This window comes from Channa argus, chromosome 22 (assembly GCF_033026475.1).
Source record: "Channa argus isolate prfri chromosome 22, Channa argus male v1.0, whole genome shotgun sequence".
Taxonomy (NCBI): Eukaryota; Metazoa; Chordata; class Actinopteri; order Anabantiformes; family Channidae; genus Channa; species Channa argus.
The window spans coordinates 128,907-155,600 of NC_090218.1; the positions used below are offsets into that span (position 1 = coordinate 128,907).

The 26,694-nt window shown below is 37.8% G+C and overlaps 2 protein-coding genes across 5 annotated transcripts; one reads left to right on the forward strand and one right to left on the reverse strand.

Annotated features, from left to right (window-relative positions):
* Positions 1-5,406: 5,406 nt before the first annotated feature.
* On the forward strand, positions 5,407-11,415 carry LOC137107786 (transmembrane protein 47-like). The gene is made up of 3 exons (XM_067491773.1): positions 5,407-5,748; positions 7,839-7,979; positions 10,453-11,415. Exons 1-3 carry the CDS (start codon positions 5,532-5,534, stop codon positions 10,632-10,634), a joined length of 540 nt encoding a protein of 179 aa, XP_067347874.1. The 5' UTR covers positions 5,407-5,531; the 3' UTR covers positions 10,635-11,415.
* Positions 11,416-15,569: 4,154 nt separating this feature from the next.
* Positions 15,570-25,479, reverse strand: il13ra2 (interleukin 13 receptor, alpha 2). 4 transcript variants are annotated; one of them, XM_067491770.1, is made up of 10 exons: positions 25,354-25,479; positions 25,024-25,146; positions 24,467-24,612; positions 22,090-22,249; positions 21,797-21,917; positions 21,416-21,600; positions 21,076-21,230; positions 20,021-20,168; positions 17,454-17,571; positions 15,570-17,366 (listed from the first exon to the last, which is right to left on the reverse strand). In XM_067491770.1, exons 2-10 carry the CDS (start codon positions 25,118-25,120, stop codon positions 17,279-17,281), a joined length of 1,218 nt encoding a protein of 405 aa, XP_067347871.1. In that variant the 5' UTR covers positions 25,121-25,146; positions 25,354-25,479; the 3' UTR covers positions 15,570-17,278. The 4 variants fall into 4 exon arrangements, with proteins under 4 accessions (XP_067347871.1, XP_067347872.1, XP_067347870.1 ...); XM_067491771.1 differs by lacking the exon at positions 25,354-25,479 and adding an exon at positions 25,274-25,353 and having other exon boundaries at positions 22,090-22,246; XM_067491769.1 differs by lacking the exon at positions 25,354-25,479 and adding an exon at positions 25,274-25,353.
* Positions 25,480-26,694: the final 1,215 nt, after the last annotated feature.

Sequence of the window (26,694 nt, forward strand, 5' to 3'; positions counted from 1 at the left end):
AGACATGCTGTTTATAGATCAGCAAAAGAGTACACACAGCAAAGTACAGTGACAGAAAAGGGCCATTGATATGACAAGGCTGGATGAGGTGAACTGCAAGGCGAGTGGTTCACAGCTCGTGTCTGAGGGAAACATGAGAGAAGGGTGGAGAAGGCAGGCCGGCGAGGGGGAGGGGTCTGTTGGTCATAGTGGGGAGTTTGCAGTCATGACGACTGATAGAGGAGGAAGTAAACAGATGTCCACAAGCTGGCAGACAGGCCCAGAGTGGTCGAGCCACTGAGAGACAGGTGGACATCCAGGAACACAGTGGGACTGCAGTGTTACAGTGAAGCCGAGCAGGGCTCTGCATATACAACTCAAACACTCCTAAAACTAAATGTTGCATTTAGTGTATTTAATAAACTTAACATAAATGAGAACAAATTGGACATCTTTTGAATGTCTATCACAGTTAGCAGAATTGTAGTAATCCGTGGTAATGAATTAAATCAGACCTGTAAAATAAAATGTGAATGTGACTAATCTGGTGCGGCCCACTACATCAAGGTTACTATTGAGACTCTTTCACATAAAGTTTCTCAAGCAACTGGTGCTAATTTCTGAATTATAAGTGACCAATACAGCAGCTTAATTGTCTTCATGAATCTAATTACTGTCTCATCCAATTTGTGGCAAGTTAAAATCACAAATTTATGTGACAGTGCAGATGACACAGCGAGAAAGCCTTCATCACAGCAGTCTCAATTAATCCATCACTGTTGTTTTAACCCACTTCTGTATTTTGCAGAGTCATCTCAGCAGCATTGTCTCAAAGATATGCTTGAAGCTGGAAAGACATCAGTTTAAATCCCCCAGGAAGCTCCTAAATCTGAGTCCAAAGCGAAGGAGACAAGCTGTCGCCTCCCTCGGTACTAACTGTCAACATGACCTTGAGCAAGGCACTTTAAACCCAGCTGCTCTGGGATGTACATGGAACAGACTTGGATAAGACAACAAAACACATGCTGAAAGCAAATATCTCAAAAGTCATGACATTTGAAAAGCTAGAGGTTTGGGGGTAACCTTGAGCAAACCCCGTGTGCTCTGTGATACTCAGGCATCATCCTCATAACTGTGCAGCTACATAGTGAAAGTAATGTGTTACTGTGTTTAACAAGGAGGGACAGAGACAAGTTATAGCAAGCTCCTGGTTTCAGGGAGGATTAATTGCAGTGGTTCCTAATGGGCTATGCAGTGTACGGTAAGTCAGTGAATGAATGGATGGATCAGTTATTTATGTATACAGGGATCTAAACTGCTGTGTGTAAAAACTACAGTAATTAGTAACATAACCTGTTAATATTGGTGTCCTTGTTCTAAGTAGATTTGTAAATCTATGGATTGTCAAAGCAGTTTGGGAACACTCATGCTTCCCCAGCGTTCCCCTCTCCATGAGTGGTAAATTGTCTGCATATATACAACGCTTTTCTTCCTATTGGTACTCAAATCACTTCACACTGCTTCTCATTCACCCATTCAGACTTACAATCTCACACCAATGGGGGAGATGCTATGCAGCTGGCCAATGCTCACCAGGAACAACTATGTTGGGGTTCAGTGTCTTGGTCAAGGACACATGTGACCAGATCAGCCAGGGATCGAACTAACAACAGTCGGATTGGTGGACAATCGCTCTACCTCCTGCTCCACAGTCACCCCTGAGGAAACTGACTTGAAATTTCACATTGTTTAGTCACCCATGTTCCCTTAAGAAAAAATAATAATAAAGAATAAAGCAAAGCTTTCACCTTGTTCCTTCAGTGGCTGCCACAGTAGAGTGTGTCTCACACATTGCTTTGGCATAGATTTGTATGCCAGATGCCCTTCCTGCTGCAATGCTTCCATTTTGTCGGGGCTTGAGACATGCATCAGGGTGGCCTTCAATGGTTGGCCAGGGCAGGATTCGATCCCACAGTTTTCTGCATCTGAAACCTGACGTTTTACCCATTGAGCAACCAGGCCCCCATTTACACTGTGAACATTACACCTCCTAAACATCTGCATTGCAGCACTGACTTTGTGACATGTAGTAAGCTAATGTAAGCATCAAGTCAGAGCTGGGCATGTACAAGTATAGCTTTGCAGGTACTGGGATTGCAGTAGGCTCTAGTCACCAAAACAGTTTTTTAAAGTTGTATAAGTACAACTGATGACACAAATCTAATAGTTGAGTAACTAAAATGGTCGTACATACAATATGGGAGCTCATATTGGGCATTGCTACATGTATTTCATCCTTTGTTTGTTCTGTTAGTATGTGACTTAAAAATATTGTTAGTTGCTCTCTATGATACACTGTAAAGTAAACAAATAAGGTGGTGTAATGTTTGTGTTAAAGTAAATAGAGAAATGACTCGAACAAACTTGTGCAGTAATGGCGGCATCATTAACAAGGCCTCATCAGTTACCATGGAACCTTATTCATAGCTGAAAAACCTTGAGAGGCTTATTTTGAGCCTGATCAGTGGGGGACCTCTGCAGGAAGACCAAGATGAGCAATCAAGGGTGATATCATGTGATGATTCATTTGTGAAGAAGCTTTTTCATCTTTAGAGACACTATAAAACTCTCATCATCATCATCAAACCTCTGCTGAATCACAGATGTGTGTCATTATTCTATGTTTTTGTTTGTGCTCTGACCCTTTTCCATTATAATCCGTCATCTTGTTCCCCTTATCTCTTTGTTTATTTATTACTTTACTAATAAAGACATTAGGCAGCAAGTGTTATTGTTATGGCTATAGCATAAGGGAGTATGAATAATATCACCTGAATATTTATAACATTTTGGATCAAACAAAACAGCTTTATAGGTGGGCGGCTCAGTGAAAAAGTCAGAGTTAGGGAGAGAGGATCTAAAAAAGTAAAACATGACCTGGATTCCTTTATGCTCTTTCAAATCACCATGTGAAGAGTCACTATTGTGTCGTCTCAAGTAGCTTTGTCTGCTCTGCAGATTTTCTAATGAGGGGCTTTTGGAGGAGGATGACAGAGCGCTCTGCCTGTTCTGTCGAGGAGGAGGGGCATTTAAAGGAAATGAGCAATACTCTGTCCATGGATACGCCTAATACTAGAAACCCCCCTCTACTCAGATGTCCTGCTGGCAGCTTGGCAGTACCATTAGACCAAAAAAGGGTGGCATTAGTCTGAAACTCTCATTATGTCAGATACACTGAAAACCTCTAATCTAAGCAGCAAAATGAAAGGGGTAGAATTAAACTAAACTGGGTAAGAAAGCAGCAAAGGTGTAATTCAAAGCACTGAAATCAGTTTTGTTTGTACCTTACACAGTTATTTAAAAACAAATGTGCTGAGATTTTTAGCATGTACTGAAAGGCTAAACCCATTACTGCCTATTATGTTTTCATACTACAATACTATGTTCCGGAGCCTCTCCTTTGCAGCAATGAAACTTTTTTTCAGGTTGCTGTAAGACAGTGTATCCCAGGAAAGACATGCACTCTCTAGCAGGGTCGTTTACATTAGTAAGTTTTAAAAAAGGACAGCTTTTAAATATAAATATAAATGTCTTGAATGGAAGACAGATTTCTGTGAAAAGCCAGGTCACCCTCAGTGTAGAAGGTAGAGGAATTTATTCATCAACTCAAACGTGGTACCAACAGAGTATAAGAAGCATGGACATCACATGTTGTCCCCAAATTATTGGGGACAACACTAAAATGTTCTTGCTAAATGTTTGTCCCTACTGTCACCATGTTCTTATTGTGAGACAGTTGTACAATACATAAATATATTGAAACTGTGTGGAAAAAAGGTATAGTTAAACAAATATTTGTGGATTTTGTATTTTATATGTCATCATCTCGACTCATTGGGAAAAATGCAAGACAAGACAGCAGTGATAACATATTACAGGGAAACATTCACATGGTTTGTGTTGTACAAAGTGACAGATCCACCTTATAAACACATTCAAAATAAAGCTAAAGATAAGTGATTATTGGAAGAAATTCTGGATTATCTCACTTCTTTATGGTTAGCATGTTTGCTGAAAATTGTTCATTTTTTTTAATGACACAGTGGCTAATCAGGATACACCCAACACCAAAAACCATTTTTATAACAAAGAGAAAAAAATCTAAAGTGCCAAATGAAAACAATGAAGTCATGTGGTTATTTGGTCCTTAAGAACATGAAAAATTTTCAAGACACTGAATAGCTGACATCTGGAATATTAGATCAAATTGACGTCAAATGTAGACTAATTTTATACCTGTCATTTCATTTGATGGTTTTATTAGGTGTTTTAATTAGGTGATTTAATTCTGTAGCTTGTTCATGAGAGATTTTAAACCCAACATGGATGAAATGGAAAAAATATCATCGAGCTTGTCACACTGGTTTTGTGAAACAGCCAAAACAGGGTTGACAGTAAAATTATTATAAGATAATTGACAGTTCTACTGTTACAATGTCGCAGCAGTTTAAACCAAGCACATGAATTTTTCATATATTCTGTGGTCATTATGTCCATATAAATCCTACAGTTATTAAAATGTGACTTACAGCTGCTAATAATTTTGGTGTAGCATCAGTAGAGGCACTCCTTACAGGATGTTATAGGAGCAATAGTAACACGCAATGTTACATTCCTGCCATCTGCTGGATCACAACCACATTACAACGTCCACTCCAACCCAGAGTTTCAAAACAATGACATTGCAGAGACAGCTCCCAATGACTGGAGAGGATGGAGTTAATGTCGGTCCAAAAAGTCTCTAAAGACAGAGCAAATGCCGAAACATCAGTAATTCACACACTGCGGGCTAGTCCTTTAATCCCACACTTTTGTTATGTGAGCTGAGATGGTGAAAACACATCTTTATTTTCTCTGAAAATGTTTGATACAATGTCTTAGTGGCATGAATAAGCATCCCTCCTCCACTGAATTATTAAATATAGAAGCAATAAATCCGAATTTCAGGTGCATTTTTATATCTATATCGATAGATATATATATATATATATATATCTATCGATATAGATATATAGATTTTTTTAAAGGTCGCTGAACAGTCTCTTTCCCTATTGGGGTTTTCAAAGTAAAATCTCTGAAACTGACACATTATGGAGCAGGGTTGGACAGTACTGCGCCTTCTGCTGTCTTACCTAAAGACATTTCAACACATAGGCTGGGGGAGCTAGGAAGTGAACCACCACGACATCAATTCCCCAGAGGATCTTGTTGTCCTCCAGAGACAGAACATCCCCTCATATTTTCTCTATGTATTCTTTTCTATTGTATTATGGAATGGGATTTCTTCCACTTGCATTTCTATAGTTCTCCTGCAGCGACAATTATTTTGAAAAGCCAATCTAACCGGATGTCTACCGTTAAACATTCCCAGCTGGACACACACACACACACAGACATACAAAGCGGTGAAGGCTATGGTGGGTAAAGACGTACACGGACCTCCAGCGACCTCCCAGTGACTGACCTGCAGCGGTGGATCTTGTTCTAAGAAGATGTCTGTGAACGAGGTGTATGTGTTCCGACCCTTCAAGCTGATCGCTCTGCTCTGCGTCTTTCTGGCGCTCTGTTTGGACGTGGTGGCTCTGCTGAGTCCAGCCTGGGTCACTGCGAAGCATTTCTCCCTGTCCCTGTGGGAGTCCTGCTCCCAGTCCGAGGCACGGGACCCAGCGGAGGAGGCTCGGTGGAACTGCTTCTCCACCCTCACATCTGGTAGGAATCGGCGTTTTTGTTTCCTTTCCTAGTGCGTGTCGTTTGTCGTTGGGATGTTTTTCATTAGTTAAAGAACAGGCAGTGAAAACACAAAACTACTGCACAGTTACTGCATGGGATGCTGCTGAAAAGTGCGTTCTCAAGGCGGGGTACGGTAGCGGATGCCCACTTATTTAGGGAAAACTCCATTTCTTTTATGGCATTGTCTTAAATATCGTGTGTAGTAACTTTTAAGTTGTGGAGATGATTTTAAAGTAGCACGTCATTGTCTTGTGAAAGGCCAAACAAAGGCCCGAACATGTTGTGTGTCCAAAAAAGACTTTTTGAGGTGTACTAACCATCATACCAGTATCTGAGGACATGTCTCCCGTCCTGAGTTTGTGTTTTCACAGGTCATACCAGAGCAGTGACACTGTGCCACTGTTCAGCTCAGACAGCATGGTTTGACTGAGAAGCTTGACTAAAGTAAAACCTGGATTTAGTCACAATCTCCGCTTTTTAGTTTCATTGCAAATTATAGATGGATGTGTGAACAAGGGGCTGATTAATCACTTTTTAAGACCTATGGATGCAACCATTCACATGCTGTAGAGATATGAACAAATCACTGAAAACACTCCTCCTGCCACAATCTTTCAGCATGTTTGAACATTTAGCATCCTCCTCATCGACTGCCCCACCAGGCCTCAAACCATAAGGTCGTCTTTTGCCAAATAGAGAAGCCACATAACAAGAGCGTTTACTCACCAGCCACCTTCCTTATCCCCCCAGAGGAGGAAATCCACAACAATTGTAGCAGATTTCCAGGCATTTAGGTGGTGACTGGAACAGTAGGGTGGCTTGTTGTAAGTTGGACCTTCATCTCTTGAACATTTGGCAGAAAACTACACAGCTGAAAGCTAAATTTAAGAATTAAATATACATGTACTAAACAATTATTGTTTTTTTCTTGGTTCAATCAATTTATGTATAAAATAATTTTTAAAAGCACTGTAATAGACACAAACATTCACAGTTGCAAAGAAGGAAACATGGCTTTGGTGTAACTGACCACTCATATTGTGGAATGTGTCGGGGTGAACAGGAAGCGGGTTTGTCGCTTTTGACTGACTGCAGATTATTGGCTCATTAAAGCCACAGTGGAGGGGTGTGTTGAGGTTAAAGGTGCAGTTCACCAAAAGGCAATGCAGATTTATTATGCACATATTTTCAATTCCTACATTTCACTTTATCTTTGGAATGAGATAATCTGGCAGACAGCATTTGATACAGAATAAAGTGGACACAACTATATGAACGTGGGTAAAGGCAGTGCTCTGGTTTTCAGGGAGTTAATAAAAATATACCAAATAATAAAATTATATTCTAACAAATATATATTAAATTCCCTCAACACTTTACTGCGCGGAATGGTAAACTTAGTTCCAAAGCACCTTTAAAATGTGCTCTTTTGAACACCTAGTGCTGTGTAGGTTATTTCAGGATCCTCTAACGTGATGATGAGTTTTACTTTATCTGCAGGAGCAACTGGAGTTTGTTTGAAAAAATAAAATTAAACAAATAAATGTGCTGGTAAAAAGCCACCATTCTGAGCTGACACAGAAAATAGAAAATGCTGGCAGCCAAGGAAATAGAGCTGAACACACCGATTTGCATCTGTTCTAATCTTGTTGAATTTAAACGAACAAGTTTATCACAAACAAAAACAGACAGAAGAGAATTTTACTCACAACAGAGTTAATACTGATGGAGCTGGAGAAATTTTATTTTCAAAATTTAAATGTAGTTTTCTTCACCCTTTAGTTGTATAGTAAGTTTAAGACAAGAAGTTTGAATCTGAAATGCAAACTTTAAACCTCTTAACATGGTTCAAACATTACATTTAGGTACATTTTGACATTACATATCAGGTTCTTTTTACTGGTATTTCTGATGGAGATGGAGTGTGTGACTTCACTCTGCGGGATTAGCTCTGGTTTTGTGTTTGTCAACACAGCGCTTCATTTCAGAAGTGCAGTCCAGTTCATGAAGCTGTTGTTGTCGTATTGGGATGCTCCACTTTAACCTTCGCTGTGTGTCCTCTCCTGCAGACTGGCAGATAGCCACCCTGGTGCTGCTGGTGGCCGGAGCCGTGGCAACGTTGGTTGCTTTTTTGGTGGCCCTTGTTTCCCTCTGCTGGGGGACACAGAGACAGCACTACCGCACGGTGGCTGTGTTCCTCTTCACTGCAGGTACAGCTTTCTCTTCTTTATTTTCACCATAGCCCTCACATCATCTTAAAGCATGTGCACTTTTCCACCTTGAAGGAATGTTAAGTTGTCGTAACACATCGTGCTCACACACCTTTGGAAACAGAAAGATGGTAAACATTTATCCCCCAGCTCCACAACAGTTTCCATACTGTACAGAAGGGAGTTTTAGTTCCAGTGCTTATATCAAAAAGAGCAGTGCAAAAGCAAAGACACAGCTGAATGAGGATTGTTGGTTGAGTTCATTTTTTCTGTGGTGTGGAGTCTGGGGAGCTGCCGGTTCATGGGCCAAAAAAAGCAGCCACAGAATTTGCAGACTTAGTGAAGTCACTCAGGAGAAAAAAAAGCCACCACAGACTCCTCATCCAGCACAGCCTCATAGTTGGACTGCACTTCTCCTACATGCTTTGTGCAAAGGTCCTTTGGGAGAATCCAAGTTTTGACACTGCTGAGGGAGGGTCTGTCTATAAAACACACAATTAAAAGTTTCAGCAGCCAAGACACATTGTTCCATATACTAACCACTTACTGCTACTTAACTTATGCCCCATTTTGGTTTTGCCAGTTCCCAAAATAAAATTGGATTATATAGGAAACAGACATGTTACATGTTACACACCACTATTAGTAATCCTCCCCTTGTCTACACAGATATTAAAACATTTATTTTTAAATTTACATAATATAGGTTTCTGTCAATACTAAATATATAATATATAATAATATATATATTTATTTATTGACTTACATTTTTGTATTAGGGGGTTAGAATATTATCCTATAAGCTCAGGTTTGCCAAAGCAGATCATTTGGTCCACACATTGATTTGGCAGAGATTTTTATGCCAGATTCCTATCCTGATGCAACCCTCCCCAATTTTTCCTGGGCTTGGAACCGGAGCTCAGATGTGCATTGGCTTGTGCAACCTCAATGTCTAGAAGTTAGCGGGTTAGCGCCATGCCCAGAGATATACATAAAAGTTTCAAACTTATCTTTGAAGAACATTAAATTAGGGTTTTGCGTTTTTGTCTATTCGATTCTTGTTCTACCTTAGAAATATCCCTAACATGGGCCTAGTGGGTGCAGCTGCATTAATGGCTTTGCCTTTGACTGTTAGCCATCTACTGAAAAGCATGGAAATGCAATGTGTAATTGCTTCAAGAGCCTTGTGAGAATAATGTCTCCATGCAGCTCACAGTCCTCAGCAGAGCAGCATCAGAGGGGTTGGACAACAATAAACGCCCCTTGGCAGGACTGTGGCACTGTGGTATTTATTTTCTGTCCAGAAATATGACCTCAGAGGCCTGCAAACTTGGTCTGTGCTCCATCAACAGCGCCACATTCTTGGGTTGCTGTTGGTCCTCCAGCACACCCTCTGCTCTGTCATGTAGGCAGGAAAGGTGGAGTCATAATTTCAGAAAGACCTTTCTCAAGAGTAACTTAGCATGCGCAAATAGGAAATAAAGTTGCTGTCATGAGAGTAGCTTTTGATTACACATATGCACGTACGACAAGCAACACATTATAATCATGGATAGATCATAGTACATGGTTGTGAATAGTTTGAAGGCAACTGATGCACACAGAGACTGAGTCATTTTCCTGTTTTTAATCTCAAGGTACAAATACAATAAATACCATTGTTAGAAAATTCATCTAACACAATAATGGAAATTCAAGACTGTCCTTACTTTCCACTTTGATGTAAAAGTATCATGAGTTAGGAGTAATCACTTAATCCGATTTTCTTTTTTTGCTTCCAACCCTAAAGTTGTACTAAAATATTAAACACTGTGGTAACTCTCACAAAACAAATAATACAAAGTGCAAAGGGAGGGGATTGAAAAACGTAAATCTGATTTGACATATATCTGTTCACATCAACACTCACAATTCTTATTGTTACTCCTGTCGTGGTAAATTGTAGAGGCTCTTTTTGATGAGACTGTCTGAAGCAGCAGAAACTCTGACATGAGGAAGGTCATTACTTTATATAACTATTCTCAGACTCAGAGAAATGTTCCTTCTTATTTTTTAATCTTTCAGCCTCTTTTCATAACTAGTCACATTTCTGCCTTTACAGATGTGTGTTAGCTGTCAGATCTGGGTTTTACATAAGCAAGGCCATTTGCATCATACTTGTAAGTTGGACAGAAGAATAAAAGTAGGTGGAAAACAGGACAGATTACAGAATATTTTACAGATTATTTTCTAAATTGATGTGTTATTAGTTTGATTTATGGAATTTCAGGGAGTTGTGAACAATTCCTAAAACCCAAGATTACAGCCTCATCTGGCTTGTTTTGTCAGACAACAAGTAAAAGTAGCAAATCTTTATGACTGGGAAATAGAATTGTTTCAGGTCTAAAGTTAATTCAAGAGATGAGCATGAAATGTGGTCCTATCCTAATATCCTGTCCTAATATCTCGATGTTTGACTGTCTTTTGTTTATAGTGGTGCTGCAGGCCTGCGCTCTGGTCCTCTACCCGATCAAGTTCATCGATGGAACAGTTCTTCAGACTTATCACGAGTTCAACTGGGGCTATGGCCTTGGCTGGGGAGCCACGATCTTCATGTTGGGTGGAGGGATCCTCTTCTGCCTGCGAACTGACATATATGAGGATGCAATGTATTGAGTCATTTTGTCAACCACCGCCGCTGGAAATACACACATAAACACACACACACACACACACACACACACACACACACACACACACAGATTCCCATACAGGAGATGTGCTACTTTTTTCACTCTGCACATGGCCAAAGTGTATGTGAGCACAGACCCAGTTTCCCTCTTTCATTTGCTCTCTTACTCTTTCTGTTATTTTTAGACAGGTTGTAAAGGACTTATTTAGGCCAGAGCTGTATGAATAGGAACCCACCCCCTCTCACGGGTCCCTCAGCCCTGCCGGTATCAGTGGTGAGGTGGCAAAGCTAAAGCACAGAGAGCTTTCTGGACAGGCACAAGCATCCAGTGCTGGACGTTTCCACTGCATGTTGACCTGGATCTCTATTGTTAGAGAGAAACAGCACAGTAGTTCTCAGCACAGACCTGAATGTGCAGTGGCTGAATATTTAAAGGGACCGACATAACTCCATGTTTCTTTTTTTATTCTTTTTGTAGCATTTCACAATGAAAGGCTTGTTGTTAATGTATTTATAGCATCTTTATTAATACTGAAGATCTGAATTTGTCCATCCATGTATTTTGGCTGAAATTTATCTAGTACAGCTATTTCTTCTGGTTCTAGAAATGTAAATTAGTCAGATTTGATATATTCTAGAGTTTTTGAGTATTTATAGTTAGAAACTATAGAAACTCGCTAGTTTGTGTCAGAGGAAAAATGTAAATGTGTACAAAGTATTTCTACATGAAGGAAATCAAGAATAAACCACAGTAGTTGAGTTTTACGAGTATGAATAATTGTTTCTCATTATCCAAAACACACATTAGTAAAAGACAAACAAACACAAAAACTGCCTTGGGTGAATTAAAGAGGCATCAACAGGTTCTTAGCTTGAAGCCAGTTGATGTGTGAAACCATGATTGGTGGTTGAACAATACAAGCAGTGTAAATCATCTTATGTCTTACAGATAAACTTGACATGTCCCTGAGTTGACATTAAGTGTAATTGGGTGGATAAGATGCTTTTCTGCGTTGGCATATGGACACAATTAAATAAATGTGCTTAAAAATGATGTTTATTACACATTACAGCTGTGCACCAAAACATTATACCCACTATTAATTGTGAATTAAGTATTTAAAATCTAAGTATTTGAAAAAAAAACCTACTTTTCCTACAAACAGTTAACTGCTGTGAAAACTCCCCAGCATTGTATATGAACAACAATGAACAGGTCCAAGAGAAAAATAACACTGAACCTGATGTTTGCCTTCTGTAAATAGTGGAATGGAATAGTGAAGTTGTGGTGGGGTTGTCTTATAATAGTGGTGACCTCTTAGGAATCTTGAAATGTAGCTTACTGGTTATAGATGACTTGGTCACATGACAGGGTGGTGGAATTTGAAATCCTAACAGATTTTATTAGATGTCTTTACAATATTCCTTACATGTAAAGAAGAATATTTAGATAATGTTAGAGCCCAAAGAGAGAGATCTTTTGACTATGAAGGCATGTGGCGAACATTTATTCAGGTTTTAAAAAGTGTATTTGACAGGACAAGAATATTTTACAAACTCACACATTTACAATGCGTCCACATAATACGCAAATATATTTCCCCAAGCAGAAGATGGATTTAAATTATGCACTTTCTAGCTTTGATGTACTGTAAAGGTCAGAGGTGATATTACCAATGAGACTTAATTCTCAGCACACCATCCACCCTACTTTTCCTACATTATCCTACATGTTTACATTTGCACTGTGAAAACATATACACATCTAAATAAACTGTACATAAACAAAGGTGTTTTATGAAATGTAAATTCCCCTATGATCAGAATCAGAAACTTGCAGCACTTGCGTTTGCACTGTGTATGAACACACCGACAGTATTAGCCCTGTGTGCTCTCCCCCACCTAGTGGTTAAACTTGATCATATCTGATGCTGTGGTCTCTAAAGTGCAAAAGCTGCATGAGATTCTGCATCTCAATTAATATACAACCGGTGATATTTATCCAACATTTAGATCTAGAATCAGTTTGGATTTCTTTTTCTATGCTCAATGAAAACAAACAAGTGAAACATTGATAGAGAACATAAATGTACATTCTGTGTGAATCCTTTACATTTTGCTTTGGTCAAAGTCAGCAGGAAAAATAAATGACTAAAGCTGACCTGAAACAACACTCAAAAATGCATGCAATAATTTATAATAACAGTATATTATAAGATTTTTTTCATGCTTGTGCAGCTGAGAATAAACTGCTCCATGCTCTCATCTTTGAATATGACCTCATGGTTTCACAACACTGCGGAGAATTATTTATTTAGTTTAATGCATAAGGAAACCAAACTTTTCATTAGTATTTAAAGCAACACACAATTAGTCATATTTAATTGTAATGTCTTGCAATAGACTATCTCTGTATTAAAGATAATCTGGCCTTTGTAGAGCAGCCTGGCCCCTGGGTGCAGTAACCAGCCAGGCCCTGCACACTTTCACTCTGCAGGGACAGATTCCAGTTACTGAACCTGGGAGGCAGAGACAAACGTGGGCATGGATGCCTTGAAGCCTGAGGAGGAAAGAGATTGTTCTAAAAATGCAATTATTGACATTTCTACTGGAAATCCAAGAAATATATAAATGCAAACCTGAAGTTGTCCAGCTCTCTATGTGCCTCGTGGGTCTGTGCAGAGTGGGCTCAGCAGACTAGTAAAGCAGATAAAAAGGCTGAAAAGTAACACCTGGAATTTACATTACCCACCTATCAGTCAAGCTTGGCTCCACCAAAATTACATATTAACCTAAAAAAACTACTCATCTTTTCTTCACTATCTTGTGCTCCCATGTAGTTTCCTGGGAACCAAAAAAAAACATGAATGTAGTGCTTATGCACTGAACATGCACTTATGTGCACTTGAACACTGTGCATGTCAACCCTGCTTACTTGAATGACCTTTGTGTTCTTCCTCAGAACAGTTTAATCATTCAGTGAGCTGCCAACCATCCACTATCGTATGTTTTGTCATGCACTGGATGATATGCACAGCAGCAAGGCCACATTAAAATCATCTCTACAGCCCTTTTTCTCCCATGACACAACATGAGAAGTATTAGTTTCTTTAATTTATTCTCTACTTATTAATTACAATATGCCCTTTGGTCTTGTTACCAATGACCCAAATAAGGTAAATACCAAAGACATAATTACTCACAGACACGCATATACACATGAACAGTCAAGACAAACTGCATGGTGTGGGAAGCAGTCAGCTGTCTACTGTTGCTGACCTTGTGCATGTCAATAAGTGTTGGATCACATACTGAAAACACCAGGCAGCTTGGAGCCAGATGGTTAATTTCCCAACATAAAAGGATATATCATGTAGTGAAAATTCTATTTTTTATGTAAATCTACACTGCAGATTGAGTAGTTTGTTGAAATAAATTTCAGCAAAAAAGTGTGTTCTATGTGTTAATTAAGGGCAAGGAACATGCCTGCACACAGAATCCTTGTTTCCTTAGGCATTTTTGGCAATCCAGACTTGTTCTTCCTAAGGCAAAAGCAAGGCAAGACATAAATGTAATAAGAGAACATGTAACAAGATAACAATAATTTAATAACAGCCCTTCATTGCAGGAAAACCTAATCAAGTGAAATAAAAATGTATGTAGCCTATGAATAAGTGAAAATCCACTGATAATATCCGAAATATAAATAATGTTTATGTACTTGTTGTGTGCTATCAGTAATCTGGACACTAGAGGGTATCATGAGCTGTAGTAAAGCCAGTGTCACCAATTCCCAATACAGTTTTTCTCATTTGCTTAAACATTGCTGTCCACTCTGAAGTCACATTTTCAAAACCGTTAATACACAGGCTGAAACAGTAACTTGCTGCCCAAAATGACACATATTGTTTGCGAAATGCTCTTACACTAACAAAACATTAAAAACATGCAAAAAAAAATACATTTTTTTCACAAACAACATTGTCAATCACAGTACACAGTATACAGTAGACAGTTTACAAAAAAATAGACAAATAAATCTTTAAGTGTCCCAATATCACATGTGGATTTTACTAGAGGTAACAAACCCTGCTGCATCTTTTTAAGACAAACTGTTGGATTACTGTAAAAAAGAGATTTCTTGAGAAAGTTTTCTTAATTAATTTCTGTGTGCAAAAAGTCTTTCTGCATCTTTGACATACAAGACCAGTGAGTGTCTAAACTAAACCAATTTAGAGCCTCAAAAAATCCAATTCACACTTAAAATTAAATTGTTTTTGTTTAACTGTACTCCATCAGCTTTCATTCTTTTTCCACATTGTTCCAACACAGAAAAGCTGGACATTGTAAATACTAAAGTAAAGTAATTACAAACTACATGAAACCTATAATTTGAAATATCCAAAAAAATATCCAAATATCTAAAAAAATCTAAATGAGGACATGAAATTCTACGAAATTTACATTGAATCAATTTTCTCCTTTCTAATATATATATTTATTATTTATTTAGCAACACAAAAGAGCATCTTTTATAGATGGATAAGGGCTAATCCCTGATTGGAGAATACAGCATAGGGGGTAGCGTACATAAACACAGGGAAAATGTGTTTGACACAATTTATTCAATTAAGATTTGATTCACCAAATGGTGTGTTTTACTTGCTTTGAAGAAGATGATGAAGATCAAGTGGATTCCAGTCTTAGCAATTTAGAAAAAATATATTTTAGTGATGAATGATATATGCAGTTGTAAACATTTCTAAAAGTAAATCACCCGGTTGTTTTCTGTCAATTCAAAGATATTTAACTGGTTTCAATGGAAAGGGGTCCAGTTCTACAGACCATACCATCAAGACCATTAGCTAAAAAAGTAATTAATATTTTTTATAAATAAATCATTTGCAATACAGGTCAAAATGTTTTCAAATGGGGTTTATTTCAAATGGACCATCAAACAAACACTGCCAAAGACTTATATCCAACTGTTCAACATTTGGGATAACATTTATAATACAGCCCATTTACAGTGTGATGTATAAATCAGGTACAAATAAAATTTCTTTCCAACATTGTACCCATTGGTACCCATGTTACAAACCAATTTTTCCATTGTTACTTTTTTGTTTTCCATAGTTATACATATAGAGAACAAAATTACATTGTAAATTATTGTAAATAAAGTGAAATGTTAAAAAAAACAAAAATATGCTGCTGATATTTAGTGGCTTCCTATATTTTATATAAAAGAATATATATAATTTAATTTAAAAAAAAAACTATTCTAAACTAAACTAACTATTCTTCGGCCATTTGGTTCCTGGCCTGCATATGAGTTCTTAAATTGAAGTATACTGAAATATAAATTGTGTTTAAAAGATAAATTATTGGCCATAAAATACTGAGGTAAAGAACACCATACACCTGAAGAATCAATTTATGTGTAAAATACATTCCTGCATTATTATTCGCTAAAAGGCAGTAGCTATAAATGCACAAAGTAGTCAGAAAGAAATAATAGAAATGAAACTATAGTGAATTTTTTAGTCAAAATGTATTGCCTCTCAGATCCCTAAAAACATCATACAGTTCCATATCATATAAATGCTGCATGCATCTATTTTTTTGCATTTTCTGTTTCTAAATTATTGAAAACTGACACATAGTTAGTTCCCTGGATGTCCTGTAAATTTTAGTTCTGATTAAAAACTGCATTTTTATGCTGCATGCAGCTCATGCATGAAGACATCTGGGTTTACCATTTAACACAAATGAAGGGATTGGTGCAATCCGTGCATTATTTGAATTGAATACTTCAACAGTTACATAAGCATTGTTTTGCAGTCATGCTGACTTATAATTCAAACTCTATAAGACAAAAACAAAATACAAAAACTGGCAAGGTCCTGTGGCATAAAAATCTCCTGATATAGTCAAAGGATCATAAAGTATCCTTCTTCGGTGTATCACAAATTCTGTAGCTGACTTGAAGTGTGCAATAGACCACGCCAAACCATTTCAAGTGTATTTTCACCGCAAGTTGGACATAAATAGTAAACACTTTAACATGTGGCAAGAGTTGAGGCAAAAAGTAAACAAACAAAAATATATTAATTAGAACTCAAAAAAGAGTGATTCCTCAAAAAAAAAACAAGCAAAAAAACATGTTGATTCCTGAGCCCATGTTGACTGAATCAACTTGGATCAGTTCTGGTAAATAGTTAAACATAAAAACAAATTCCCAAAGAATAACTTCTCAAGACACTTTAACTGGCAGGTTTTGTAGCAAAATTTAAGCCAGTCATTAAGATTATTTGTCCACACCACCACAGATCACATGCATTTGTTACAAATCTATGTAAAAAGGTAAGGGCAGTTTAGTATATTGTATAATATAATGCTGTCGTTCTATTTTAGATTTCTTATAAATATCTCAGTGTAACAGTCAGTCTAATATAGAATCTTCAAGATGCATTAGTAATGGTTGAGATCTCTGGTGATAACTCTGTGGTATCACTGAGAGCTTCATATTATAATTTTCAATTACAAACTTAGTGCAGCAATATAATATCTGTGTTCTATCTGTGTTATAAGGTGTTCTTTGGGAACCCTGGAGGTGCAGGTTTTTTCAGGCATCCACCACTGTGAGAATTGAGCTTCTGGAAAACAGGGTATTGAGCAGAGAGTATGGCTTCTTCTCTTGTTTAGAGCTCCTCCTATAATGGAAGCACAGCTTGGAGTGAGCTTGCCTTCTAATCTCATATTATATCTCAATCTCATATCTAATCTTCACATTTACTTACACTTTGAACACTGCCCACACACAGAGTGACAGCATCAGTATGGCGATGACAGAAACTGCAATATATAAATAGGCCATGTCCGATTCTGGTTCAGGTGCAACTTCTTTCATTCGGACCACTAAGGGGAAAAACAACAAGAACAAAAAAAACACATCAATGATAAAAATATATTTTTTTAAACGCTACTTAAAGCTACACAAAAAATTAGCATGCTTATAATGTCTACACAAAGAACAACACTCACTTGAACATTAATAGATGAATCAATAAATCAGACATGTTGGTTGTGTTATTGTTTTACTACACTATTTCTAGTTAGATAGTAAGATAGAAAGATAGATAGAGGCAAAATTATCAAAAATCTCTTTATTATTTCAATGAAGCTGATTTTGTCAGGACAAATATAATCAGAAATTTCATTTAGCAAATGCGAAATTGTATGTGCATATTTACATTTCTAACTAACTATTATACATTTTCTAGTGTCAGGACATTATCAAAAACCTCACAATGCTGTATTCAGTTTTACAAAGCGTCAAATATTAATCCATCGAACACTATCACCAACCATCAAGCAAGTGCAATGAACAAAACTCACACCAGTATAGTATTATCATTTTTTATTTTTAATGAGAACATTGTGATGCTTAAAGGAAGAATTACATTAAATAATTTATCATTCATGAAAGTCTATATTTGCAAAATGTACTTCATTAGTACTATTACTGTATGTACTTCAAGTGACTCAAATGCCCCTTTAAGCAAAAAATGTACTATTAGGCAATAGGGAAAACATCACCCTATGTCCCCCTTTTCCTGTGCATTGCAGTACTTGATGTGACACACTCCCACTCTTTACAAGAAGGGTGTGAAAAGTATGAGTCACAAGAGGTGAGACAAAGACATGGCTGTTCCCCTTTTTGCTACCTCGAATAATTTCATGCTCGGTTTGTACACATTTGTAACCTAAACATTCAAAGATCACTTTGTATCTTATTGATGGATGAAGTCTGTGCTTTTTATGAAACTTCTATATCACTTCATGTTTTACCACTAACTCCAATAGAAACCAGTGAAATTTCCTCATTGGTTTGAAGGGCTAGTCTTACTCCGAGTCTGATTTTAAAAGAATCATTGACAATAAAATGAGTTTTGAAATGTATTTCTTTTTTTTTTAATTACATACTGTGGCCTTAATCTCTTCTATGCATACAAATAAAATTTAGTATGATTGCAAGAACTAAACTAAAGGACAAGTAGAAATAAAGCCTTTAAAATATGTGTCTAATTGAATCGTTTAAATTAATTTAAAAAAATATATTTTGTATGTAACACTCTGAAGCACTCATAGTTAAGCCACCGCATGCATTCCGTTTTCTGTAATCTTCATTTTGTTTAGGGTGTTGCCAATACCCTATAGTCTGACACTTATAGCTTATCCTTCATCCTCCTTTGCAAGGAACCAGACCTTGGTTTCATCTGCAGCTGTAGAAAAAAGAACAATTGGGGAGATCAACATAAATTATGATTTTTGTTAACTTACTTAACACAACTATCCAAAACTAATAAAATAAATTACATTATTAAGGTGCACATCCTAAAGAGACTTCTAGTGTCATTATTAATGTTGGAATGACTATCCATCCATCCATCCATTCATTATCTGTACACACTTATCCTATTTGGGAAACTGGGGGCTGGAGCCTATCCCAACTGTCATAGGACGAGAGGTGGGGTACACACTGGACAGGTCCAACACAGAAAGACATGCACAGACAGTGTATGTAACTCACACCTACGGGATAACATGCAAATTCCACGCAGAAAGGCCACGGCAGGCTGGGCCGTGAGCCTGCAATTTTCTAGCTGTGAGGCAGCAGCGCTAACCACTCCACCACCGTGGTGCCCGAATAACTATTATATCTTAAAACTAATCTGCTGCAGTGACACAAAATAAACTGTATGGTAGAGCATAAACTTTAAAAGTCTTATTTTAAAGTTAATCAATGACATAGTAAGAGAGGGATTAAAAAAATAACACCTATCTATTTACGTGAAAATAGTAAATATAGATAATAATATATTAAAAATCAAAATCAAATGTGAACTTACTATATAATGAGATCCTCTTCCAGCAGAAATCCACAAAGTTAGTGTGACTCGTAAAGATTTGTTGATGTGGCTTTAAACAAGAAGAAGTTGCTTTACAGCTTGTAATTCCTTTACAAACTGGCAAAAACTTTGAATAAACTCTTCGGGAATGCAGATTAAATCCAAAAAATAACTAAAGTAAGTAAAAGTACCCAAAAATGACTGCAAAGAGCTGCACAACAGCCACAAAAAGCTTGAAATTAACTAAGAAAAAAAGCGTGGGTTTAAAATGACCACAAATACTCAAAAAGGCCAAAAAGGACTCAGGGGCCCATTTTTTCCACATGATTCATTTGTCTATAACTCAGCTTCAATGTTATTAATGATAGCATGGATGTTTGCAAAGGCTGCTATTACACGATGACAAGAAATACTAGTATTTTGTTGATTGTTTCAGTAAACTGGAACAGGATTACCTGGATGGCAGACTGGATAACTCCAGTCACTCCAGAAACTCGTGGCTGCACAATATTTGTGAACTTTTGATCGAACCCTGAAACAGTTTATCTGGTTTTCATGGATGGATGGAAGTCTCAGTCTCGTCTCCATGGTTAATATGTGCTCCTTTAAATTATAAACATAAATACAGAATGCATTTCAATCCAATCACGTTAGAGTTAGAGAATAATTGCTTAATAACTAAACTAGCATATCACTGCATTAATGAAGATTATTTCATGAATAAACACCCATAGAGGAATAATACTGAACTCTACAGCTCCACAAAGCACCTAGTGTCTTTTAGCACATTATTTTGGTTTCAGACCCACCACTCAACAGCATTAGGCAGCTTTGTACAGTACAATTACACACACTACCATCCGACTAAACTGCACACAGACAAAGTTAATCACTGGGGAACAACATCTTAAGAGTCTGTGGAAGCAAATTAGAGATAAATGATTAATTAATATTTGCCTTAAATAAAAATGCAAAATGTGGGGATCGCTTCTTTAATGAAACTGGTGTTGAGGTATTATATTGTTCCTGTTCTCTTACGTCTTTTAGTCACTGCGAGACAACTCAGGACATATCATCTGCTATTATAAACATAAAATGGGTGTAACTATACAATTGTGTCTGTAGTTAGTCTAACAATTGCGCAATAGGAGTGGTTTGAATAAGTGGAGAAATTACAGATCATAACGCAGGAACAAAACAAAGTACGTAGGTTGATTAGGTCATGCAAAACTGTTACAATTATAAAATGTACTGGTTTAAAGAAGTTGTACTTGTTGTTTGAAAGTTGTATTACCTACGTATCTTCCCCTGCAGCTTATATATTATGACTCACACTGGAACCTAATTCTGTTTACTGCAGCTGGGTTTGTGATGCTTAAATCACTCTTACATCTGTTTGAGCCTATTCAAAGCAAATAAAGCCTGTGGGAAACGACAGTACTATCTGTACTATAACATTTCTAGGAAAATGCCTTGAGTGAGTGAGTTGCTTAGAAGTTGTGAATCATACCGAAGTCATTTTTTTATCAGGTCCCTCTTGACTGTGCTCCACCTCCCATTCAAGACATTCTCCAGGAACACCCCCAGCGGAATTGTCCCAAAGTATTTCCAGTTGCCTGTCAGAACCTGTTTGCAGATACAGGTTGTCCGTGGGTCCAGGTTTTACTGTATAAACATTTAAACCAGAAAATATAGATGACACACTGTAGAAAAGTGAGAGGAAAATACACAGCAGATTTCGTGGTGGTCCAGTGGGATAAGTAATGACAAGACAATATTTATACTTCCTTCTTTGAGCAGTCTGTTCATGTTAGGGTTGTACTACTCCAAAAGGGCAAACATGCATGTACCTTGGTTTTGGGTTTGTAGGGAGATGAATGTTGGTTTTAAGGGCCCTTCACGAGAAGAACCGTTTACACAAAAGTTGATATCAGTGAAATCAGGGAGAGATTTTCCCGTAAAGTTGCATCCACTCCTGACTTCACCAGAAAAGATGTACTTTGGGCATTCCTGTGCCTGTTGCAGTTCTTTGTGCCTAGGGAGTGGACAGATAAGATAACAGTGTGCTCACAATGGTGTCTATCAATCCACACATCAATTCCATTGAGGAATTTCAAAGACCTCTTTTACTATGCAAGAGTCAAATGAGGCAGGATAATTTGTTCTGGACCAAAGTGGTGAACCAACTGACCTGGCGTGAATAAAATTGTCAGTGTGGACATTTAACATACCAGAAATATAGCTTTAGCTGGGAGTCGGCGGGCATCTTTGGGTTTCTTCCCCATTTGCACTCCATGTATTCCATGTTATGATACACACAGATGAAATCCTGGACTGCTACTGCAACAATACCTAGGTAAAAAGGTCAATGTCAGTACATATATATTTCTTTAAAACACTCAAGATATTATTATTATGAATGAAGGATCTTTATTGCTATTATACACAGGGTACAATGAAATTCTGTCACTGTCACTTTGACTTTTTTATTACATACAGTATCTACAAACGTCCAGTCACTGACCTGTGATGAGAGGTTTCTGGACCACTTCAGTGTATCTTTTGCTCTTGATTACAGTGTCGTTTGTGCAAGGTCCACTCAGCAAGGTGTATAGTCTCACTCTAACATCTTTCATCAGATCAAAGTTGGCACTGTAAGATATCCTAGATGTCCTGATAACCTGCTGATCCAAAAACACAACCCTTGCTTAGCTCAAAGTTTAGATATGGACTGTGGGATGGCTGGACTGTGTGAGATGGACAGAGCTTATTTTGTGCATAGTCACACTCATATAGACATCATATCCAGCCATGGTCATCACTATTGTTATTGACATATGATCATGCATCACAGACAAAGAGAAAGACAAAGTTAACTGGTGTGAGCACAGTCATCTCCACCTCAACATTAGTAAATCTTCAGGAAGTCCAGGACTCCTGTCAATTTTCTCTCCATATGGGGAGAGGGGGTAGAAGTAGTTTCGGAATACAAATACCTGGACAATAAACTGGGCTGCATATAAAGATATAAGGATTCTACCAATCAAGGGTTCCTCAGTTTAGTTCTTTGTTTTATGTAATGTGTGTCTGTGTGTAATGTAATTGTTTTATGTAATGTGTGTTTGTGATGTGTCTGCGTACTGATGATGTCATTAGTGACATCATATGGCTTTGATAGTTTGCCTTTGCTGGTTGCCCTTGTACTTTACCTTTTAAATTTGTTGACCAGTGGTCAAGGAAACAATACAATGCAAAGTGTTTGTTAAAGAGAGATGCAGTTCAGCTCAGCTACTGAAGGGAGCAGACATGACACAGTAACTGGTGCAGAGGAATTGACTAGAAGGAGGTGTGGACCGCAACAAGGTAAAAGAAAAAGGTTCTGTGTGTAGCTGTAGAGGCACACGGTTTCTTACTGTGTTCTGCAAGTTCAGACATACTTTGAGAAACTTGTTTGCTGAAACTGCTAGTCAACGTGCTTGCGAGATTATTGTGCTAAGTTGTATGTACAATTGATCTGTCATCGGCTAAGTTGAGAAGCAAGTACAATAAATGTTCAATGTTTGTCTAACAACGATCTCCGGAGTGAAGTATTTGCTGGAGTGTCAGGAGCGTCAGATTCCAGTAAGATCACCTCTACAGTACCAATTTTACATAATGCAATTTGCCTATTTTTTAAAAACCTCTCCAATATGTCTTAATTTATAAGAGTGAATTATAACATGTATAAGAATTCACAAGCCTCTGATCGATTAACTAGTTATCTTCCAAACAAAACAAACTTTTATGACACTGAAATTTGGAGGTGTAAAAAGATTTCCACTCTGTACGCATAAACATTATTTATTCCTGTTTGAGTAATATGTGCTGGAACCTACATTGATACAGAATACACTGCAAGGCAAAATTCAGTGAGACAATGTGCAGTGTGTAGATTAAGTTTACTATCATATTACAGCAGAGAAATATTTTTTTTAAAACGTATCAAGATAAGCCTTGATTATAGGGTGGCATACATGCGTTTTTAAACTGTACAGTGTGTCTAGAAGGAAGGGTCAAAAATCTTAACTCAGGACTTACAAACTCAAAATGAGTTGTTTTAAGATGTTTTTTGTGTCATATCATGACAGAGGAGAAAACGTTGCTCTTATCAGCATTAACTCGGCCAGCTATTCTTTTTCTGCACAAACCTGATAATCAAACCTGATGATCCTCACTACACGACTGGCTCCTTTTATGTTAATGTTATGTTATCTACAGTATGCTGATATTTATTACTTTAAAAATGTTGAGCGTTTCTCTCTTTATCTAAATCAGTGATTCCACAAAGTTCTTCAATTAAAAGATTCAGTAGGTTACAAGTTAGCCCAATGTTATTGTATGCTTGCTGGGGATTATATTTAAGTTTCTTACTGAGTTTTATGGAAAGCTCAGAGAAGCCTTCCTTGTAGGTTGAAACTCTGCACATACTATCTGTGCATCTTTTAGAAAACACAGGAGACACGCAATACACACGTGAAGTACAATACAAGCAAAACCTATTGAGACTGGGAGCTTTAGGTCCATATGTACTTTTTAAACAGGTAGACTGACACACATCCACTTCACACATGTAGTTTTACGTATTTTATCTGAAGTGGAGCAGGTACAACAAAGACATCCAAAGCACAATTACATCCAGCCAAACAGCTTGCTGCATTTAATGTTTGTTTTTTTTCCAGTTTGTTTGATTTGCCTGAGGACATAAAGTGTCTTGTGCTGTTAATTCTGTTTCCATATCTGTATCTGGCAATGACATAATGCCTCCATTCATTAGCATACCTGTGGATGTGAGTCATTCTTTCAAGAAAGACAGGTAAAATCCCTCCATGTAAATTTTGAATATATTACATATGAGCACTTACATTCCGACTGTCTGCGTTGAAGTACTCTAGATGATACAGCTTTGGGCACTCTGTCAGATTGGCCAGGCTGGCAGGGGGCCTCCATCTAATCTCAAGTCGTCCAAGATGACCGGGGTCTACAATCAGAAGGTCCTCAGGAGGATCCACTGCAGTGCAACCACATTAATGCACATGGAGTAAATTAAGTGCATCTATTGCAAAAGTCAGGTGATCAATGTTATAAAGGAATTTTGACATTTTCTTCTAATTCCTGCACACAACTGAAAATCAAACCCCCAAAACCAGTAAAAAGGGGGTGTTGATATTCTGACAGATTGCCAGTTTACCGTCATGTCTTTAAATAGTTTGCTCAAAGTCACAACTTTCCTGGCAAACATCACAGTGCCTCTGCACTGTGTGTGTTATGCACTTTCACGTATGTTCAGGTTACATTAATGATTTTACCATTTAGCGTGTGATTTGCGTCCCTTCAAAGATGAACTAAAAACAAACGATTGAAGCGTGATGTGCAATTCAAGTCAAGTGGATATTTAATAATTTAATTAATGTCGACCAACCTGTTAAACCGTTGCAAAGCATGCTGTCCCTCCAGGATAATAAGAGTAACATCAGTGCGGCTTGATGAGTCACCCCAGATTTACACGCCATCAGCATGTGTTACTACTGAGTTTGTCCCCAAACTGTAAAAACAAAGAGGGATAGAGACAATGTTAAACATGTCCACATCGAAACGAAATTTACCATAAAAATAACAAACAGCGATTATCTGAAACTGCATGAAGGTGCAATAAAAACAAACCAAAAGACCTTAAAGTGAGTCCAAAATACTTTCGCAACAACTGCCCCCTATGATTTGAGATATTCATCTGGTAAATAGTGAAACAAACCTGTCAGTTTCCAGACGACTACACCAACCCACACGAGAGGAGGAGCGTCCTTCACGCCGCGTGAAGGGGATGAACCATTTGAATGCTGCTCATGGAAGTAGAACCGCAAAGGCTGCTTGAAACGATATATGTTTCCGGTAGTTGTCAGATTTCCAAGTAATCGAGACATGACTGGAAGAGGGGGTGACTAATCGTCCCGTATGGGCAGAGACACTGTGGTGCAAATAAAAAGCCTATTATCTTCTCAAACATCAAATTACACTTCCACTTGTTCTGTCATGTTGGTCACTACCAAGAGGTCAGTGAAGCCAGCTTTGCAGGTTGTTGATCGCATTTTATTTATTTATTTTGTAAAAAAGTGCATTTCTCATTTCATTCTTGTCAATAAGTTCAATGCAGTGGTGGATCTACAGGAGGGTGAGGGGGCAGCGACCCTCCACTGGAGGCTTCCCCTTGTTTCTAAGTGGTCACTGGACTTCAACTATCAGTTATTTTTACTGGGTATCAGCTTCACTTCTTAAACATAAAAAAGAAAAACTAATTTAATGCTTTCAAGTTGAGAAAAAAAAAGTGTTACTGTTTTATGCTGCATTTGAAAAAATGATGCCTACAAATGATGGATAACCTACAAAGGCAGACACTTATGTTTTACACAAAACTTCACACACCAACTCCCATGTTGTGACACGTGTGTTGTGTTTAACAAGTTAATACAATCAAACTGGCCAAGACTTGGAGACAGTGATGGAAAACGTTCAGCTAAGACTGAACGTTAAACAATGATGATGATTCAACACATTGACGACCCGGTGTGGAGTAAGTCTTGTGCCAGTTGTAGTGCCTCTTCACCCCTCCCAAAAGTTACATGACCCAGCAAGTTGTAGGTGGGGCATCATTTTATTTTAGGAGTGCAAATTCTCACGTTTGGTTGAAAATTCCAGCTAATCACAGAGTCAAGTTATTTCTCAATTTTGACAGGCTTCTATTTTATAGGCGATCAGGCCAGTCACGCGAAAGTTCCTAAAGCTGTGGACAGGCAGCAGGGGTTGACCTAAATGCCGCTTGTCCTCCAAGACACTAAATCAGTTGTCAGAAACAGGTCTGTCTTTCAAACCCAGATCTGTTGGAGAGACACAGATGGAATGCACCGAAATATTGTTAGTTGTTTACTGGTGTTCTTGGCTCTTACGCTTACAACAATGACATATTTGCATTTTCAAAGACCTGAGGGATCATCTGGGTTTTTACTCTGTAATCTTTTGCACAGTGTGCATGGCCAGGTGTGGCTGGGGTTTATAGTTCCAGTTTTTAAACAGTTTAGTTTTCTCTGAAAGCTGTACC